Below are 16485 nucleotides of genomic sequence, written 5' to 3'. Positions count from 1 at the left end.
CACACACACACACACACACACGGCGAATAGGCTTTGTCTCTCAAAGGGTGGATGTGTATGTAAGTAGCGGTTTCCACAGACTGGCCAGAGAGGGTTTGGGGGATGAGAGATGGGACCTCGGAGACCTTGTGTGAGATTCTCCCAACCCAGGTTGGAGCCTGCTTGGCATGGCTTCTGGGGTGGCTGTGGGTGACCCGTCTTCCTCTCTGAGGGAGCCTCAGAGAAGACACCCCGCAGCTGGAGAGAGCTCAGGTTTCTAAGCCTCCCTGGTGATAATCACACTGTCTCCTCGATGATTCTGTGTGAGGGCTGCTGGTAACAGACCCCAAGTGTCATGGGCTCCTCTCTGAGGTGGCATGCTGTGCTCCCAGGAGGCAGAGAGAGGGCTCAGGTGTGCTCCCTTGCATGCTCTTGAGTCACGAGCATTCTCTTCCTTTCAATAAATCAACATCAGGCGTTGCTATGGCCTGAACTGTGTCTCCCTAGAAGAGAAACTGAAGTGTCGACCCCCCAGTACTTGTGAATGTGCCCTCCATACCTAAAATGTTGCTTTCTACAATTTAGGTTATTTTTATCATTAATGTCTTGCTATGTCTAAGTTGTAAGTTACACTTTATCACATGTGCCTGTGTGTATGATAACGCAAAGGCTCTGTATTATCCATGACTGCAGGTGTGCATTAAGGGATTTGGAACAGACCCCCACAGGTAAGAGGCTGTGTGATAGGAGCGTCACAGAGCCCATAGGTTAAGGCTAGCTCATACTTGTCATAGAAATATGACTGTGTTGTTATGAGAGGAGGGAAGCATGCATGACAACACACACTGAAGGAAAAGATCTGAACAGTGCAGCCTCTGACTTTGGAATGTCAAAGATTGACAGCCACCTCAGAGGAAGCACAAGTCTCGGTGTGTGTGTGTGAGTGTGAGTGTGTGTGTGTCTGTGTGTGTGTGTGAGTGAGTGAGAGAGAGAGAGAGAGAGAGAGACGCTGGCCCGACCAGCGCCTTGACTTCAGACTTCCGGTCCCAGAACTACAGGAGCATGCATCTCTGGCAGTTCTGCAACTTTGTAATGGCGGGCCTCTAAATGACTATGGGCACCTGTGATGTAGGAGTTATTGCCCAGCTTTGGGCGTGGGGGGGGGGGGTCAAGCGGAGGGCAGAGCAGACAGAGCCTGTGCTCAGTCAGTCCTTCAGCTGCAAAGTCTTTAGGGACTGGGGTTTAGCAGTGAGTATGGTGAGAATCTTTTCCTCAAAGAGCTCACATTCTAGTAAGAGGTAGGGAATAGCAGAATAAGTAACAGCCACAGTGTTAGGGACAGTGGTCCCCCGATACACGGAGCCTGCTTTCCCAGACTCCCAGTGGAGGGGGACTGTCCTACAGATGGTCTCGAACCCGCCTAGGAAGTGTTCTCCCTGTCCCCTGCTAAAGTACAATAAACTTTAACGTTTCACTTAATCAAAAGGAACATGGACAGCTTCTCTTTGGCACTGCCAGCATCCCACTCTATTCTTGAGCTTTGGAGCCATTGTAAAGTGAACTACGGCTTCCTGAGCACGGCACTGTGACAGTCACAGCAGTGGATCCGATAGCTGAGACAACCGCTAGGTTACTGCTGCGCAGGCAGCACACACAGTGTGGCTACGTTGCTAGACAAAAGAGATGACTCACGCCCAGTTGGGACTGAATGGAAAGGAACAAGATTTTCTCCGATTATGCAGAAAGGCATAGTGTTTGGAACCCCTCCCCCAACGTGTTTATTTCTAGAGTTTACATGGGATGCTTTCAGACTACAGTTGACTGTAGGCAACTAACTGGTGGAAGGCAAAAAGAGTGGCTAGGAGGGAACGACTGTGTATTGAATCGTTAAAGGGAAATGGAGATAGATGTGGGGGACAAGGGCAGTGCATCTAAGTGAGGGGTGACATGTCTAACTCAGGGTGGTGGGACCTGGTGGAGAAGGTGCTATTTAAGCCAGTGCAGCAGTTCTTGTTTCTAGCTGCATATTGGAACCACCTGAGAAGCGTCAAATACAATAGAACAACAATAAAACAATCACCGCAGAAGAGCCTCGCCCCTGATGGATTAACTTGGAATCCCCAGGGCTGGCGCTCTGAGGTCTCTCCACAGGAAAGTTCCCATGGCATCCCAAGGGGACACCAGCCCAGAGACTGTGAGAGAAGTGATGGAGAAAGGAGCTCACACAGCCGGCAGGGTGGCAGGGTGGCAGAGGCCTGTCCCCTGTGCGTGGCTCAGTTGAAGACGCCTTAAGGTCACACACCTTTGCCTCGGCGTTTCTGGAGCTAGCCTCTTCCTCATTCTCTTCCTTCTGGGGTCACCGGGCCTCATGGTAGTCCTGCTTCTGCAGAGCAAGGGGGCCTTCCCTCCTACTCTAGCGTCTCAGAGGCGTAGTCCCAGGGGGACCCGCCAGGGAGCGTGGTGCCTGGGCGAACCAGATGATAGCAAGGCAGAGGGGCTCCCTGCTTCCTCGGATTATGTCCAATCGATCTTGACCCCAGTTGCTATTGGTTTTGATTTCCTAGGAGAAATAAAAAGTCCAGAATAAGAATGGAACCAGTGATTGAGGAGCCTTTCTCCTCCCCAGCTGAGCAACAGTGAGGAAAGGAGGAGGAGGAGGCAGTTTCCTGTTTCCCAGTGTGTCCAGGCAGCCTCCCTCTAGGCAGTGAACCCATCTACAGGCAGGAAGAGCACCAGAGTTTGTGAGACCCCCACAATCCCATTCATCCTCATCCACAAACAAGACAGCCCTCAGGGCAGCCGTCTGATGCACACACCTTCTCCTTATCCTCTCTGTCTGTGGCCTGTCCTATCCCTCTCCCTCCGTCCCTCTGACCATTATTCTGCAGTCACTACTGCTGGCCTAGGTTGGAACTGGGAGGCTGAGGAGTCCAGACAAACGCTGGTGGCTGCTCCCAGGCTCCCAGGCTCCCAGGCTCCCAGGCTCTGTCTCTGGAATAGCCTGGCTCAAACCCCAGGATGATGCCTTCCTTTCCTGGCAGCCCGGCCTGCCACCATGTGCCCTGATAGTTTGCTCTGTGGGTTTGTGAGCGCTGTCAGAAATGTCCCTAGAGTCCTTGCCAGGACACAACAGGATGCTGTTATCCTCTGAGTGGCTGGGGCTCATAGACCACACAACAGGTACACTCTTTGGACTGGGCTTGCCTGTGTGGCCTTGGGCTGGTGAGGCAATAATTCTGTGCTTTAATTTTATAGGGTAGCTGTGAGTCTGGAATGAATATATGTAGGAGTGTAAAGGGATATATTAATATATTATATTATTTTACTTTGTGCTGCTGGGGCTAGAATCCAGGGCCTCAGGTGCTAGGAAAGTACCCACAGCTTCAATGTATTTAGAATACTGTTTTTTAAAAATATATATTAGGTTAGTTACATTAATAAATATGGCAACAAAATAATAAGTGAAATATTTATTGTGGGGAGGAAAGGAAAATGCAGGCCAGAGCCTTTATTGTGCTTCCTTGGGAAGGAAAGTGATGTGGGGTGAAAAAGTTCTTGATTGGCCAGTTTGGATAATTCTGGGGACCACTGGAGTGTGGGAGTTATCCCAGGATGCCCCTTAGCTGTCCGTAGGTAATCGGAGTCTGTAAGGGGAGGGAGACTCTCACTTGGCTAGTCTGTGTGTAAGAAGTACGCACTAAGGTAAGCTGTTCACTGTCTCTGGGACTCGACTTAGCCCTGGGAGTACCAGAAAGGCCACAGATAGCATCACAACGAAAGACGTGTTCTATTTAACGGTACGGGTTGGTTCAGTCGGAGGATGAAGTAACGACTCCTCCAGGTGATGTAGGTCTGGTCCTCTGCCTGCGACTGATCATTCCACCCTACATATGTAGCATAACTTCATACCCCCACTAATAGTCACAGCATCCATGCTTGGTAAATAAAAAGATGGGCTGGAGGGGTGGCTCTGTCATGAAGCCTGTTCAAGAATGGGGCCTGAGTTTGGATCCCCAATTCCCCTGCAAAAATCTGGACAAAACAATCTACACCTGCAATCAAAAGCTGGAGCCAAGAGGATCCTTGGGCTGGTCGGCCCGCCAGTCTGGCAAATGGGCAAGCTCCGAGTTCCGTGAGAAGCCCTGCCTCAAAGATAACATGAAGAATGACCGAGGAAGATTCCCGTCACATGACCGCCCCACCCATGTGTGCATGTATGTGAACTCATGCATATAAACACATACGTATTCTCACATACAAGTAAACATTTTAATTATAAATAAGTAAATAAAGGGCATGCTCAACATACCAGTAGACATTTGGAATAGAATTACAAAATATATTTAGCTATGCATTCTTAATTTTTAAGTCTGCGGGTGTTGGCGCCTCAGGAAGGTGTGTTGGGGAGAGCGCAAACTTGGAGGGAGGGTCTGCTGTAGGCTACTACGGTCTACTCCGTGGTCTCTACCTCTCCTCTGAGGCCCAGGTCCTGCTGTGGGAGCTACTAGGCTCTAGGGGGCTGAGTGAGATGATGCGGCTCAGAGCTTTTCTACAGATGCATATCAGTCTATGAGAGAACATCTTCATATCCCTCTTAAGAAAGCAAACATGTAGGGGCCCTTGCACACTGTGGCCTCCAGACCTTCCCTTGTGTGGCTGGTTTTGAAGAAAAGAGAGATTTTCAAACTAAAGGACAGGAGCAAGCAAGAATGAGCACAGGAGCCACAGCTGAGTGGTGAGGCTGGAGGACACCCCTGGGCAGTGAGGCTGGAGGCTGCCCCCGGGCGGTGAGGCTGGAGGCTGCCCCTGGGCAGTGAGGCTGGAGGACACCCCCGGGCGGTGAGGCTGGAGGCACCCCTGGGCCGTGAGGCTGGAGGCCGCCCCTGGGTGGTGTGGCTGGAGGGCACCCCTGGTTGGTGTGGCTAGAACCTGGGGACTTCCAGGTAATGGGAGGGGCGGGGGTCTACCTCTGTCCTTCCCTGTCCCCCTCTCAGTCTGTCCCTTCTAAAGACCCCCTGGGATGTCAAGCTTGAGGTCCGCTTAAGACTGGGAAGTGAAAGGTCTGTGAGGTGTGGTGGGCTCTGTTCTGGCCCACACTTCCCAGAGCAATGTATAAAAGCCCCTCCTACCCAGAGCCCCTGTGGGTAGGGGCAGGCCTGCGCCATCACTGTGGATGTGGGGATGACTCTCAGAAAGTCCACACTGTCCGCCTCCCATTCATCTGCCTGGCAGTAAGAACACAGTGCCGCTCAGCAGGACAGGACCAGGGCTTCCCGGGGAGTAGGAGAGGCCTGGGCCTTTGGCCCTAACCACAGCCATTTGGGGTCCTTTCCTGGTTGGTTTTTGTTAACACAACCTATACATATCTGGGAAGAGAAAAATGTCTCCATGAGATTGGCCCTTAGGCGAGTGTGCGGGGCATTTCCTTAATTAACATTTCCTGTGGGAGGGGCTGGCCCATCATGGGTGGTTGGTGCCACCCCTGAGTAGGTGTCCGGCTGTAGCTGTCAGGTAAGCAAGGCGAGGACGCCTTGGACAGCAAGCCGGTAAGCAGCATCCTTTTGTGGCCTCTACTTCAGTTCCCACCTCAGGTTCCTGCCCTGAGTTCTCACACTCCGTGACAGAGTATGGCATGTAAGAAGAAATGTCATCCCCACGTTGCTTTTGGTCCTGGTGTTTTGGCACAGCAATAGAAAGCCTAACTACTACAAGTGTATGTGTGTGTGTGTGTGTGTGTGTGTGTGTAGGGTTGCGAACCTGGAGGATCTCCCAAGGTCCGTGATACATCCCTCACTTTACTCCCTCACAGAGGCCTGTCTTCCTCTTTCTGCCCAGGCTTCTGTGACAGGTACCACACAGGGTGGAGTGAGTGAGTGACAAACAACTCTCCTGTTTCTGGAGGCTGGAAGCCTGAGGCCACGGTGCCAACATGGCTGAGCTCTGAGGAGGGCCTTCTTCCAGTCCGTTCTCACAGTCTCATGGCAGCAGAGCCAGGAGGCAAGCTCTCCTCTTCTGCCTTCTCAGCAGCCACTGCTCCATTCACAAGGGCCCCACCCTCACAGGCTGACCATCTCTGCAAGGCCCGGTTCCTAACACCCTTGCAGTATGGATATGGTGGGCACAGACACCCCCAGCCTATAGCAACTCTTCTTTTTCCTGACTCCCAGCATCCTGTTTGCCGACATCGAGGGCTTCACCAGCCTGGCATCCCAGTGCACTGCCCAAGAACTGGTCATGACCCTCAATGAGCTCTTCGCCCGCTTTGACAAGTTGGCTGCGGTGAGTCTCCATGAGTGCCAACCAGAGGGTGGTCTGGACCGGGCTGTCCGGGGAGGGCCCTGAGGTTGAGGACGGTAATCCAGGTTTTACTCTGCTTAGTGGAGGCTGCTGTTGGGCAGAGAAATCAGTCAGGCTTCACAGTGTGTCTTCATGACCCACGCCATCTCTGACGACACAGCTGGAGACGTCATCCCTGGCTGTGAGGGAATGTGCAGGTCTATCTTCATGCCTGCCTGCAGGGCATAGCGCCCAACCCTGCAGTGAACTCTGTTTACCTGGGGCCCGTCTGGGCTGCACATCTGCATCCCTGATGAGGTTGGCTGAAGGGATGTGATCTGAATCCCCACCTGGCCTGTACGCAGCTGGGTGCTGTCCCTAGAGGCTTCCAGAAAGAGGGTTCACCAGCACTTGGACAAAAATGGTCTCCTCATAGCAGGGAGTGGCACCCGAGACACTCATTCAATAGGTCTCTCTCTGTTTTCACTCGTTCTCGTGCAGACTGAGGGTTTGTGGGGTCCTGTCATGTAAGTAGCCACCTTCTACAGTGTCTGTCCATTGGCACCCTGTTTATAGACAGAACGTGGACAAGTGACTACTGCGATCAGAGGCTTTCCGGAGCCTCCGAGGGTGTTAGATGGTAGTTTCCCATCGCCGATGTTGAACAAGGGAGATGGGGGCATGGCTGCCATCTGTTGGGTGGACCTCACCGGCGCCTGTCTCCCACTGTCCCAGCTTCATGGAGTAGCACGGAGTCAGATTCAGGCATCAGCTGTAACTGATAAGAATGGTCGGCCATCTTGCTTCCAGTTAGGTGTTGGTGTTGACCACCTACCTCCCTGCCCCCGTGGTACCTGCCTTAAAGCAGTGGCGGCAGCAGGTGCCACGCTGTGGCGGCTTCTTGGCACTCTTGTGTGTTTGCTGGCACAGCCTGCTGAGCATTCCCTTTGATAAACATCTCAGGCAGGCTGAGGGTCATGTGGGTTTTTGGCTCACGCTCATCCTGCCTGCTTCAGTCTCTTTTTATAAGAAGGATCAAAACTGTTGATAGAATTACAAGAGTCAGGGGTCTGTGTCTGGGGTAAGGAGTGGGACCTGAGATGTTTGCCCAAAGAAAAAGAAGAGGGGAGAAGGGGAGTGGAGGGGAGGGGGAGAAGGGAAGAAAGGGGAGGGGAGGGGAGAGGAAAAGGGAGGGGAGGGGAGAGGAGAAAAGGATGCAATGCCCCCTCCCAGTCATCTCCCTGTCCCACCTCTCCCATAGGCTGGCTGTGCCCAGTCCCTGCCAGGACACAGCTCTGCCCACTTTTCTAGAAGGCAGCTAGCTTTACTCCAAGATGAGCGACTCCCTCTTTCTCATTGCTTTCCCTCCCACTCTCTTTCCCACTAGTTTGGGTTTTTTAAACTAATTTGCTTTCCAGGAGAATCACTGTTTACGGATTAAGATCCTCGGGGATTGTTACTACTGTGTCTCCGGGCTGCCGGAAGCCAGGGCCGACCACGCCCACTGCTGCGTGGAGATGGGAATGGACATGATCGAGGCCATCTCGTAAGTGCCTGCCTCTGGGCTTCACCCCCCAGGGAACCAGCCCACCATCGGTAGTGATTGATGGAGGGAAGGAAGGAGTGGGGTGCACCCGGGGCCCCCCACTAGGCTGCGGGACAATTCTGTACCTCACCTTTCATCTCTGCTTGGGGATCTTTTCTTTCCCTGGTGGGCAGCTTTCCCGAAGAAGGCATGAGGAAGGAGGGCTCACAGTGCAGGAGAGCTGGCAGGAGGGTCTACACCTGAGCCAGGGGCCTGTCCTCTAAAACCTCACTGCTTCTCAGGCACCATTCCTGGTGTGCAAACACTAGCTCTACTTCCTAGGTGCGAGAGTAAGGCTCTTCTGAGCTAAGGAGCTCTCTAGGGACCCAGTGGCAGAGGCTGTATCCTTCCTGTGAGCAACAGCAGAAAGAGCCTGGGCTAGGCTTGGCTGTTCCTGGCCATGGAGGGAGCCCTTCAGTACTGAAAAGTATGCACAACCTAACTGACGTTACCAGCCAGGGCTCTGGATCAGGGGAAGTATCCAGTTACTTTGTACTTTAGAAATAGTCTGAAGTAAAACATGTAAGGTCAGGGGTCAGAGTGGCCGGCCAGGAAGGTGGTGAGGCCCGCATGACTGGGCTACACAGTCATGCCCTGAGGTGCGGCCAGCGCTGGGTGGGAAGGCCTGGCTGTTCTGAGAGCCTTGTGTGTCAACTGGACACACAAGGTAAGAGACTCAGCCCTGCAGAGAGCAGCAGCTCCCACTGAGGGGATTGAAAAGCAGCAGGGAGCTCAGGAGCACGGAACAGGAGCGGTTATTACCCTCAAGGGAGTGTCCTCAGGCACCTCCGCCCAGAAGGGACTGCTCCAGTGAGGATGGGAGTTGATCCCAGGACAAGAGTCTTTTCTGCTGTGGAGGGCAGGTGGCCTGACAGGTGGGGTTAGGAGCTAGCCCAGTTGGGGTGAGCCTGCCCACTGGACCAAGTTTGACTTGCCAGTCTCACAGCTTCCTGAGTCAGGGAAGGCTGGGTTCTAAAAAGTACAAACTCTGTATTGACCCTTCCCCAACTCCTGCAGACCCTAAGCACACCTCGCACCCCAGTACAGGTGGAGCAGTCTTCCTCCTCTGCTACCTCGGCATAGGAGATATAAAGGGCTCACCATGGCTACCGGGACTCTTATATACCATGATGTCCTGTACTTCAAACCTGAGTTCTCTGCACTTTCCCAGATTCACCTCCTATGTCCTCCTACAGCCACCCCCACCCCCACCCCTACCCCCACCATGAAACCATAACGACCCTTCTCTCAAAGAAGAGCCACTACCCAGTCAATCAGCATCCAGGAAAAGCATCCGCTCTACCTTGCCCAGTCTACCTTGCCTCCAGAGCATTGTATGACTGGGATTTGGGGTGGCTACATCTCCCCCATGGGCTCAGGACAGCACTACAGTTACAGTTCTCTGAGCAGTCAGATTGACAGTGGCAGTGGTAATGGAGGTTACTGCGCCGATAGGGATGGGGGATGGGAGGGGACGCGCTTGGTTTTAGTGTGCAGCACCCTGCCACCTTGTGGCCAAGACAGAAACTGCACTTCCCTGGTTAACCTGAACATGCAAGCAAAAGGCTGCTGCCAGGCCCCTTCAGGTTGACCGTTTAGACTCTTGTTTAGGACGGCTCGGAGAGAAATGCATCTTTGACCCCTGCGCCTCCCAACTCCCCTTTCACCCCAGCCCCCCCTTCCAGCCTCACCCCTGCTCTGTATGCCTAGCCCCTGACCCTCTCCCAGCCTTACCCCTGCTCCATTCCCAGGTTGGTCCGGGAGGTGACAGGGGTGAACGTGAACATGCGTGTGGGAATTCACAGCGGGAGAGTACACTGCGGTGTCCTTGGTCTCCGAAAGTGGCAATTCGACGTGTGGTCTAATGATGTCACTCTGGCCAACCACATGGAAGCTGGTGGCAAGGCGGGGTAAGTGGGGGCTGGGGAGGTGCCAGCAGAGAGCCAGCGCTCTCTTCCGACTCGTTCTCACCCAGGAGAGGCTGTCATGATGTGGGACTGGAGGAGGAGCAGGCACACTGGGATAGATGGGATTAGAGATTCCGTGTGTGTGTGTGTGTGTGTGTGTGTGTGTGTGTGTGTACATGCACACACACACACAAGGAGGGAATGGGGGGTTGCTGTGAATGTAGCTTAACCATAGAATGCTTGCCTAGTATGCATAAGATCCTGGATTCAACCCCCCAGCACTGCAGGAAGGAAGGAAGGAAGGAAGGAAGGAAGGAAGGAAGGAAGGAAGGAAGGAAGGAAGGAAGGAAGGAAGGAAGGAAGGAAGGAAGGAAGGCAAGCAGGAAAGTGCAAATCACCACACTTTATGTACGAGCTGTAGAGAATATTGTCTCAACCGTCCAAGCCTTTGACCAGATCCCATGTGATAAACTTGGCTTGTGAACTGTGGTAGAGAAGAAGCTGTTTCCGAGGAGAAAGACCTTCAGGGCTCTGAAGGCGCCAGCTGGGGCGGATGCCTGGACAGAAAGGTCAGGCCAAGTGGGCAGTGGGCAGGGGTGACGTGGGGAGGACACAGATGTGGGAAGAGACAGGGGACAGAAGTAGCTCAGATAGTTTTTTAAGGGAAGCCAGGACAAGCAGCCAATGGCTAGGAGAGACCTGGATGTCAGGCTAGGGATTCAGACTCCAGTTTGTAGTGGCAGGAACTGTTGCTGGCTTCTGAGGTTTGTGAGGCTGGAGACATGGTTCCGAGGTTAAAAGCACTGGCTGTTCTTCCAAAGGTCCTGAGTTTAACTCCCAGCAACCGCACAGTGGCTCACAACCTTCTATAATGTGATCTGGTGCCCTCTTCTGGCCGGTAGGTGTACATGCAGGTAGAACACTACACATAAATAAATCAGTTGTTAAAAAAAGAAAGGATGAGGCTTGTAAGATCAGAAGCGTGTTCCTTAGGTAGGCTGCCACAGGCTCAGTCATGCTAAGTGAGGCGTGAGAGGGTCTGTGGGTGAGCACAGGACATGACTTGGGAGTGTCATGTCGATCACATGTAAGGTGGGCTGCCCTTAGAGCCAGAGCTGGGCCTCGAGGTTTGAATGACATCAGGGCGGGGCTTTGGTTCTCAGCTCCCGCTCTCTGCCCTTCCCCCACTGTAGACGCATCCACATCACCAAGGCCACACTCAACTACCTGAATGGGGACTATGAGGTGGAGCCAGGCTGTGGTGGGGAGCGCAATGCCTACCTCAAGGAGCACAGCATCGAGACCTTCCTCATCCTGCGCTGTACGCAGAAGCGGGTAGGTGGGCAGGCCCCAGGGCAGGGAGCCCCAGTCCTTCAGATGGGAACCGTTTCTTGGCCTGCTCTCCTCTCCTACCCAGTGCTGCCTCCTGTCTCTCAGAAAGGGACTGAGCATGAGTGAGGCCTTTCGAAGCTGATGGAGAGAGGGAATATTTTCATTCCACTTCAGCTGAAAAACAACTCACAGTAGGCCTCAGGTCAGCGAGCAGGATGGAGGTGAGCGTCTGAGGAGTCTCTCCTCTGCCTCTGACTAGGTGGTTGTCTTTTCTCTCCTCCCCTCTTCTCTAGTCAGCTGTCAATTCTCACTCCTTGTTTTTTTCTCACTCCCTCTGGTGGATGTATTTGTTGATATCTGCCTCTGCTTGCACCTACATATGTCTGTTTGCTTTTAAAAAATTGCAACACACACACACATTTGCTTTCTGTACATTTTGTGTGTGTGTATGTTTGTGAGAGTGTGCATGACATGGCATGTGTGTGAAGGTCAGAGGACAACTCGGAGGGGAGGGGTCTGGTCTCCCCTTTCACCATCTAGCACCCGAGGGCTGAACTCCAGTTGTCAGTCAGGCTTGGCAGCAAGCCCCTTTCCAGGCTGAGCCCTCTAGCTGGCCCCCTACGGCTCTGTCCTTGAAACTGGCTACCTTTTCACTCTCTGTCTTCTTTCTTCTTTCTTCTTTCCTCTTTGTCTCGGCCCACATCTGCCAAAGGATAAAACTAAATTATTAGCAGGCCTCAGTTCTATTTTTAATAGTGTTGTGTTTTGAGTTCTTAATTTTTAAGGCAAACGGGGCATTTTCTGTTTCTCCCTACATTCGAACACCCTGCTGTGCCCTCCCACTGCGTTTATCTGGTGGCTGGGCCTTTGATAGAGAAAAGCTCCCTGTTGCTTAAGGAGTTAGTGTGAAAGCAAACAGCTCTGTGTGAGGCAGTCCAGAGAGGCCTGGATGGAGGCAGCCAGTTTCTAAGGAGAGGCAGGGCAGAGAGGACAGCGTCCATCCATCCATCCATCCATCCATCCATCCGGCCAGCCGGAGACAGGGAGCAGGAGGCCACCTTGACCTGTACCTAAAAAGGAGTCCTGGCTGGTCAGGTAGCAGCAGCAGCAGCAGCGAGGCTGCGGGAGGAGAGCTGACCTTTAGGGCAGTCTCCTAAACTCATGCTTGCTCACCGCCAGAGTGTGACTGAACTGAGGGCCTCCCGGCCCTTCCTCCCACCAGTCCCTGCTGCACAGGCCGCTAGCCTTCACCCCGCCTTCCTCCCCTGAGTCCTCTGGGTCTTGGTGCCTCCAGTGGACAGCTAGTACAGGAAGCATGAAGGAGAGGCAGACTAAAGGGGTGAGAGCCCAGTCCCCGGAAGTGTGACCTGAAGAAGGTTAAGTGTCCCCCCCCCCACCCCAAACGCTACCTCGAACCTCTACCTCTGGCGCCCATTTGGAACAGAAAGGCAGGCAGATGCTTAAGGAGTGTTTGCCCCTGGGTAGCACTTCTCCTCCATCAGCCTCTGGACGCCGTCAGCCCAGGTTCTACCCACCCATAAAGCTATAGGCCCAGTAGATGCTGAACCTCATAGTCCAGTGAGGAGAACCTGCCAGGGATGGAGGTACAAGCTGGCCTGGGTACCTGGGAGACTAGAAAGGAAGATCAACCCTCCCATGAGTACCCCTCCCCCTCCCGTTAGAGGGAGGGCGGGCTGCATGATGCAGACTGTAGCACATCTGTTAGGACTTCGGGAGCTTGGCCTTCAGTGTGTGTGTGGAGGGGGGGTGTCAGGGGAGAAGGCCAGGATATTGGGACTGAGATATTGGGACTGAGAAGTTCCAGGATAGACTCTTGTGCTCAGGCTTATAGGGAGCACTTCTTGCAAGCCACACGTATCTCCTACACCTATTTCTTTCTCATGAGACCAGCTCTTACAATTATCTGTGCCAAGCACCCCAGACTTTGGGGGAGCAGGTTTCAGGGCTGTGCAAAGGCATCTGTTTTTCACCCTGCCTGGCCAGATTCCTGTTCCTGAGTGGAGTGAGGTTACTCCAACTGGAGTTCTCCCATTACCTTTGCCCACACACTGAGGTGTCTCTGTTGCTCTACAGAAAGAAGAGAAGGCCATGATCGCCAAGATGAACCGCCAGAGAACCAACTCCATCGGGCACAACCCACCTCACTGGGGAGCCGAGCGCCCCTTCTACAACCACTTGGGCGGCAACCAGGTGTCCAAGGAGATGAAGAGGATGGTGAGTTTGTGGTAGCAGGATGCTCCTGGGGCTGGGGAGGAAGGCTGCGTCTGAGCCTGAGCGGAATCTAGAAGGGCGGGAAGTAGGGCTCACCCTGACTTTAGGCTGGAGTATGACATACCCATCCTGGACCTGTTCTGCTCCACGACTCCTACTATCCCATGGCGTGGGGACAGAGCAGTAGTGCCCTCCCCTCCTCCTGGCAGGACTTGCTGGCCCAGGCTGCTCAGACTCAGTGTGCCATGCCTCCAGCAGCCGCAGTACCGACAGCTGAGCTGCCGTGGAGCTGGGCGGCACTGGCCTCGCCGGACCTTCCAGCCCTTATGGCATCCTCCAAGCAACTGGACGCGTAGTCCTTATTCCAGCTGCCCAGACACCATCCCAATGCTTTTTGGCAAGTGCCTGGTGATGACCCCTTTGCTTCTGTGCTGAGACATCCCTGTCCCCACTAATGCCAACCTTTTAACAGGAGTGTCAGGCCATAGGTCATACTCAGGGCACCTTGCCTCTATGGGGGGGCAACGTACCCCCGGCTAACCCCGAATATAATTTAGGATGCGGTTCTGGTTCATAGAGAACAAAAAGGGGTCACCAGAAGCCAAAGTGGCAATGGTAACACTGCCACTTTCTGCCCAGACCTCAGCCCCCACTCCTGGGAACACTGCTCAGGTCAGGCTGAGGGCGGGGTTGTGGTCGCAGTGAGAGAGCTGGAGCAGGCTGCTAGCAATGAGGATCCAGGTGTGCAGATCAGAGTCATAGAGAAAGAGCCAAGGGGATGAGACAGGCCCATGGGATGAAAGCAGACGCGAGCCAGGGGCCTGAAGGAAGGGGCAGGTTGGGGACTAACATGCACAGCGAGAAAAGCAAGAGTCCAGACCTCTATAAAAACCTATACACTGTTATCACAAGAGAGAAGGCAGGAGAGGCCTGGCCTTACCCAGGCTGTGAACCTGGATGTCCGCAGACCTGATCCGTACCGTCCTGAACTGCGGGCCTCCAAAGGCTTCCACAAAGCAAACGTGGGGTGTCCGCCCCCCCCCCCCCGCTGCTGCTTTGCTTTTTAATAATCTCCCATAGACTCCGAGACCATATGAACCAAGCTTGGGGGGGGGTGTCTGGTGGTGGTGGTGGTGGTGGTGGTGGTGGTGTGTGTGTGTGTGTGTGTGTGTGTTAGGGGAGGGGAGGAGAAGGACAGAGGAAGGAAGGGAATCTGGAATAGGAAGAGATAACTAGAGAAGAAACTTAGGGAGGAACAGAAGAAGAAGGTGGCAGCCAGCAGGCAGGAAAGCAGCCAGGTGGGAAGCCACAGTCTCAGATGTCCAGGAGGGGATTTTTCAGGGCCATTCGGAATAACCTGCCGCCTCAGTGATTTCCTAGGCTGGGCTGTGAGGACTTCCTAGGCACATTCGTCAGGATGAGGCAAGGCGCTCTGAAAGAATTGACAGTAGGGGGGCTGCAAGGCTGTCTGCAGAGGAAGCCTCTCTGCAGGGGAGGCTCCTGGGTGTTAATTGTTTCCCACAGCAGGGGAGGAAGATTGTGCAGAACAAGGTGCCCATGCTGGCTGGGCACAGTGTTCCCTGAGGACAGCAGCATCAAAGCCTCTTCTCGCCAGCCCCACTGGTCCTGTGGGGTGCCTGGGCTGGGGGTGGAGACAGTTCCAGCAGCTGTCCTGGCAGCTGTTGGCTTGGGCATTAAGCGTCCCAGAAATCTTTGGGGAAGATGCAAAAAAAGAACACTTTTACCTGTTCTGATACATAGGCGAGTTAAAAACAAAACTAAACACACACACACACACACACACACACGCGTGCGCGCGCGCACACACAAAAACAGCATCGAAAAATATACAAAACCAAGAACACTTTTACCTGTTCTGGTACATAGGTGAGTTAAAAACAAAACTAAACACACACACACACAAAAACAGCATCGAAAAATATACAAAACCAAAACCAGACCACTGAAGATGGACAGTTTGGATTCAGTGAAGCAGTAACAGCAGTTCTGTTTGTTGGAACCTTTGCCGAGTTTTTCGACTTTCCAAACGCTGTGCTGAGCTGGGCTCCTGTGGTTAAATGCACACCTTGCCAAGGCTTTAAGGTTGTGTATTAATAAATGGCTGACAGGGCGAAGTGTGCGGACTGAACTTGTGTGATTAAGCCATGGTCACAGCTTGCCCTGCTGGGACCAGCAGGCTGAGCGAGATGGAGCAACACTATCTCAGTACAGGTGAGAGTGGGGTGTAACCAGTTCACCAGGTGCACAGATGGGTGGGTGGGTGCGTGCGTGCTCGGTGGATCGAAGTGCTGGAGATGAAACCCATATGGGTCTGTGCTCCACCCCTGAGCCACAGTCCAGCCCTGGCCTGTTCCTCGTGGCTGCGCTGAGCTGTTTGATTGGTAACAACACCTTCTACCCTGTTGTCAGTGCCACACCACCTTCAGTGGATGCTGCACTGCCTAAGCCAACATGGCATCCCCCAGGTACTGAGGGTCAATCCAGCTCCTCAGAACAGGGAAGAAAGTGTGTCCTTCACCGAGGCTAGGAGAAAGGCACGCCAGGGTTGTTTTGATCTGTAGAGATGAGCTTGCGTGTGTACAGTACCACTGCTCCCCGTTGTATAGTTAGTTCGTTGCTGGCTCGTAGGATGGGACTCCATGATCTGGAGCCTCACAGCAGCAGCCTGTAGATAGTTTGCCTGTCTGTCTCTTCTCTGGCTGCGCTGAACTCATTGAGGGGTCATGAGAGTACAGGCTTGGCCCGTCCTCAGACAAGACGCTCCGCTGCGTGACACTCGCCTCCACAGCTGCGTGTCAGACATGAGATAGGGAGGTCCTACAGTCTAAAGAGAGGGCGGGATGAGGAGATCCTCTCAGGATGAGGAGAAGGCTCTGGCTGGCCTGGGCAGACAACTGATTGGCAGGCCATCCTAGACTAGGTATACGCACCCACTGGGGTGCAGCTCAGAGTGACAGCAGGGGCCCCCTAGAGGCTGCTGCAGTCCTAAGACATGCCACGGGACTGCCATGTCTGTCCAGCCCTGGCTCATAAGGAAGTCCTTTTGGGGGTCTGCCAAGCCACATTCTCAGAATGAAATGGGGTGTGATCTGTTTGGACTTCTGGTTTACTCAGCACTTGTTGAACTCCCATTTGCTAACTAGTGCTCCTCAC

General features: G+C 53.6%; 1 protein-coding gene across 1 annotated transcript in view; it reads left to right on the top strand.

The window, feature by feature from the left end:
• Positions 1 to 16485, top strand: part of Adcy5 (adenylate cyclase 5) — a 145557-nt gene that overhangs the window by 106402 nt on the left and 22670 nt on the right. Inside the window, exons 4-8 of the mRNA XM_052158428.1 lie at positions 6147 to 6258; positions 7674 to 7801; positions 9592 to 9750; positions 10941 to 11082; positions 13174 to 13314. Of these exons, the coding sequence (XP_052014388.1) occupies positions 6147 to 6258; positions 7674 to 7801; positions 9592 to 9750; positions 10941 to 11082; positions 13174 to 13314 (682 nt within the window). The remainder of the gene's footprint in view (positions 1 to 6146; positions 6259 to 7673; positions 7802 to 9591; positions 9751 to 10940; positions 11083 to 13173; positions 13315 to 16485) is intronic.

The sequence above is a fragment of the Apodemus sylvaticus genome, chromosome 15, assembly GCF_947179515.1.
Source record: "Apodemus sylvaticus chromosome 15, mApoSyl1.1, whole genome shotgun sequence".
Taxonomy (NCBI): Eukaryota; Metazoa; Chordata; class Mammalia; order Rodentia; family Muridae; genus Apodemus; species Apodemus sylvaticus.
This window is presented reverse-complemented; position numbering and strand designations above follow the sequence as displayed.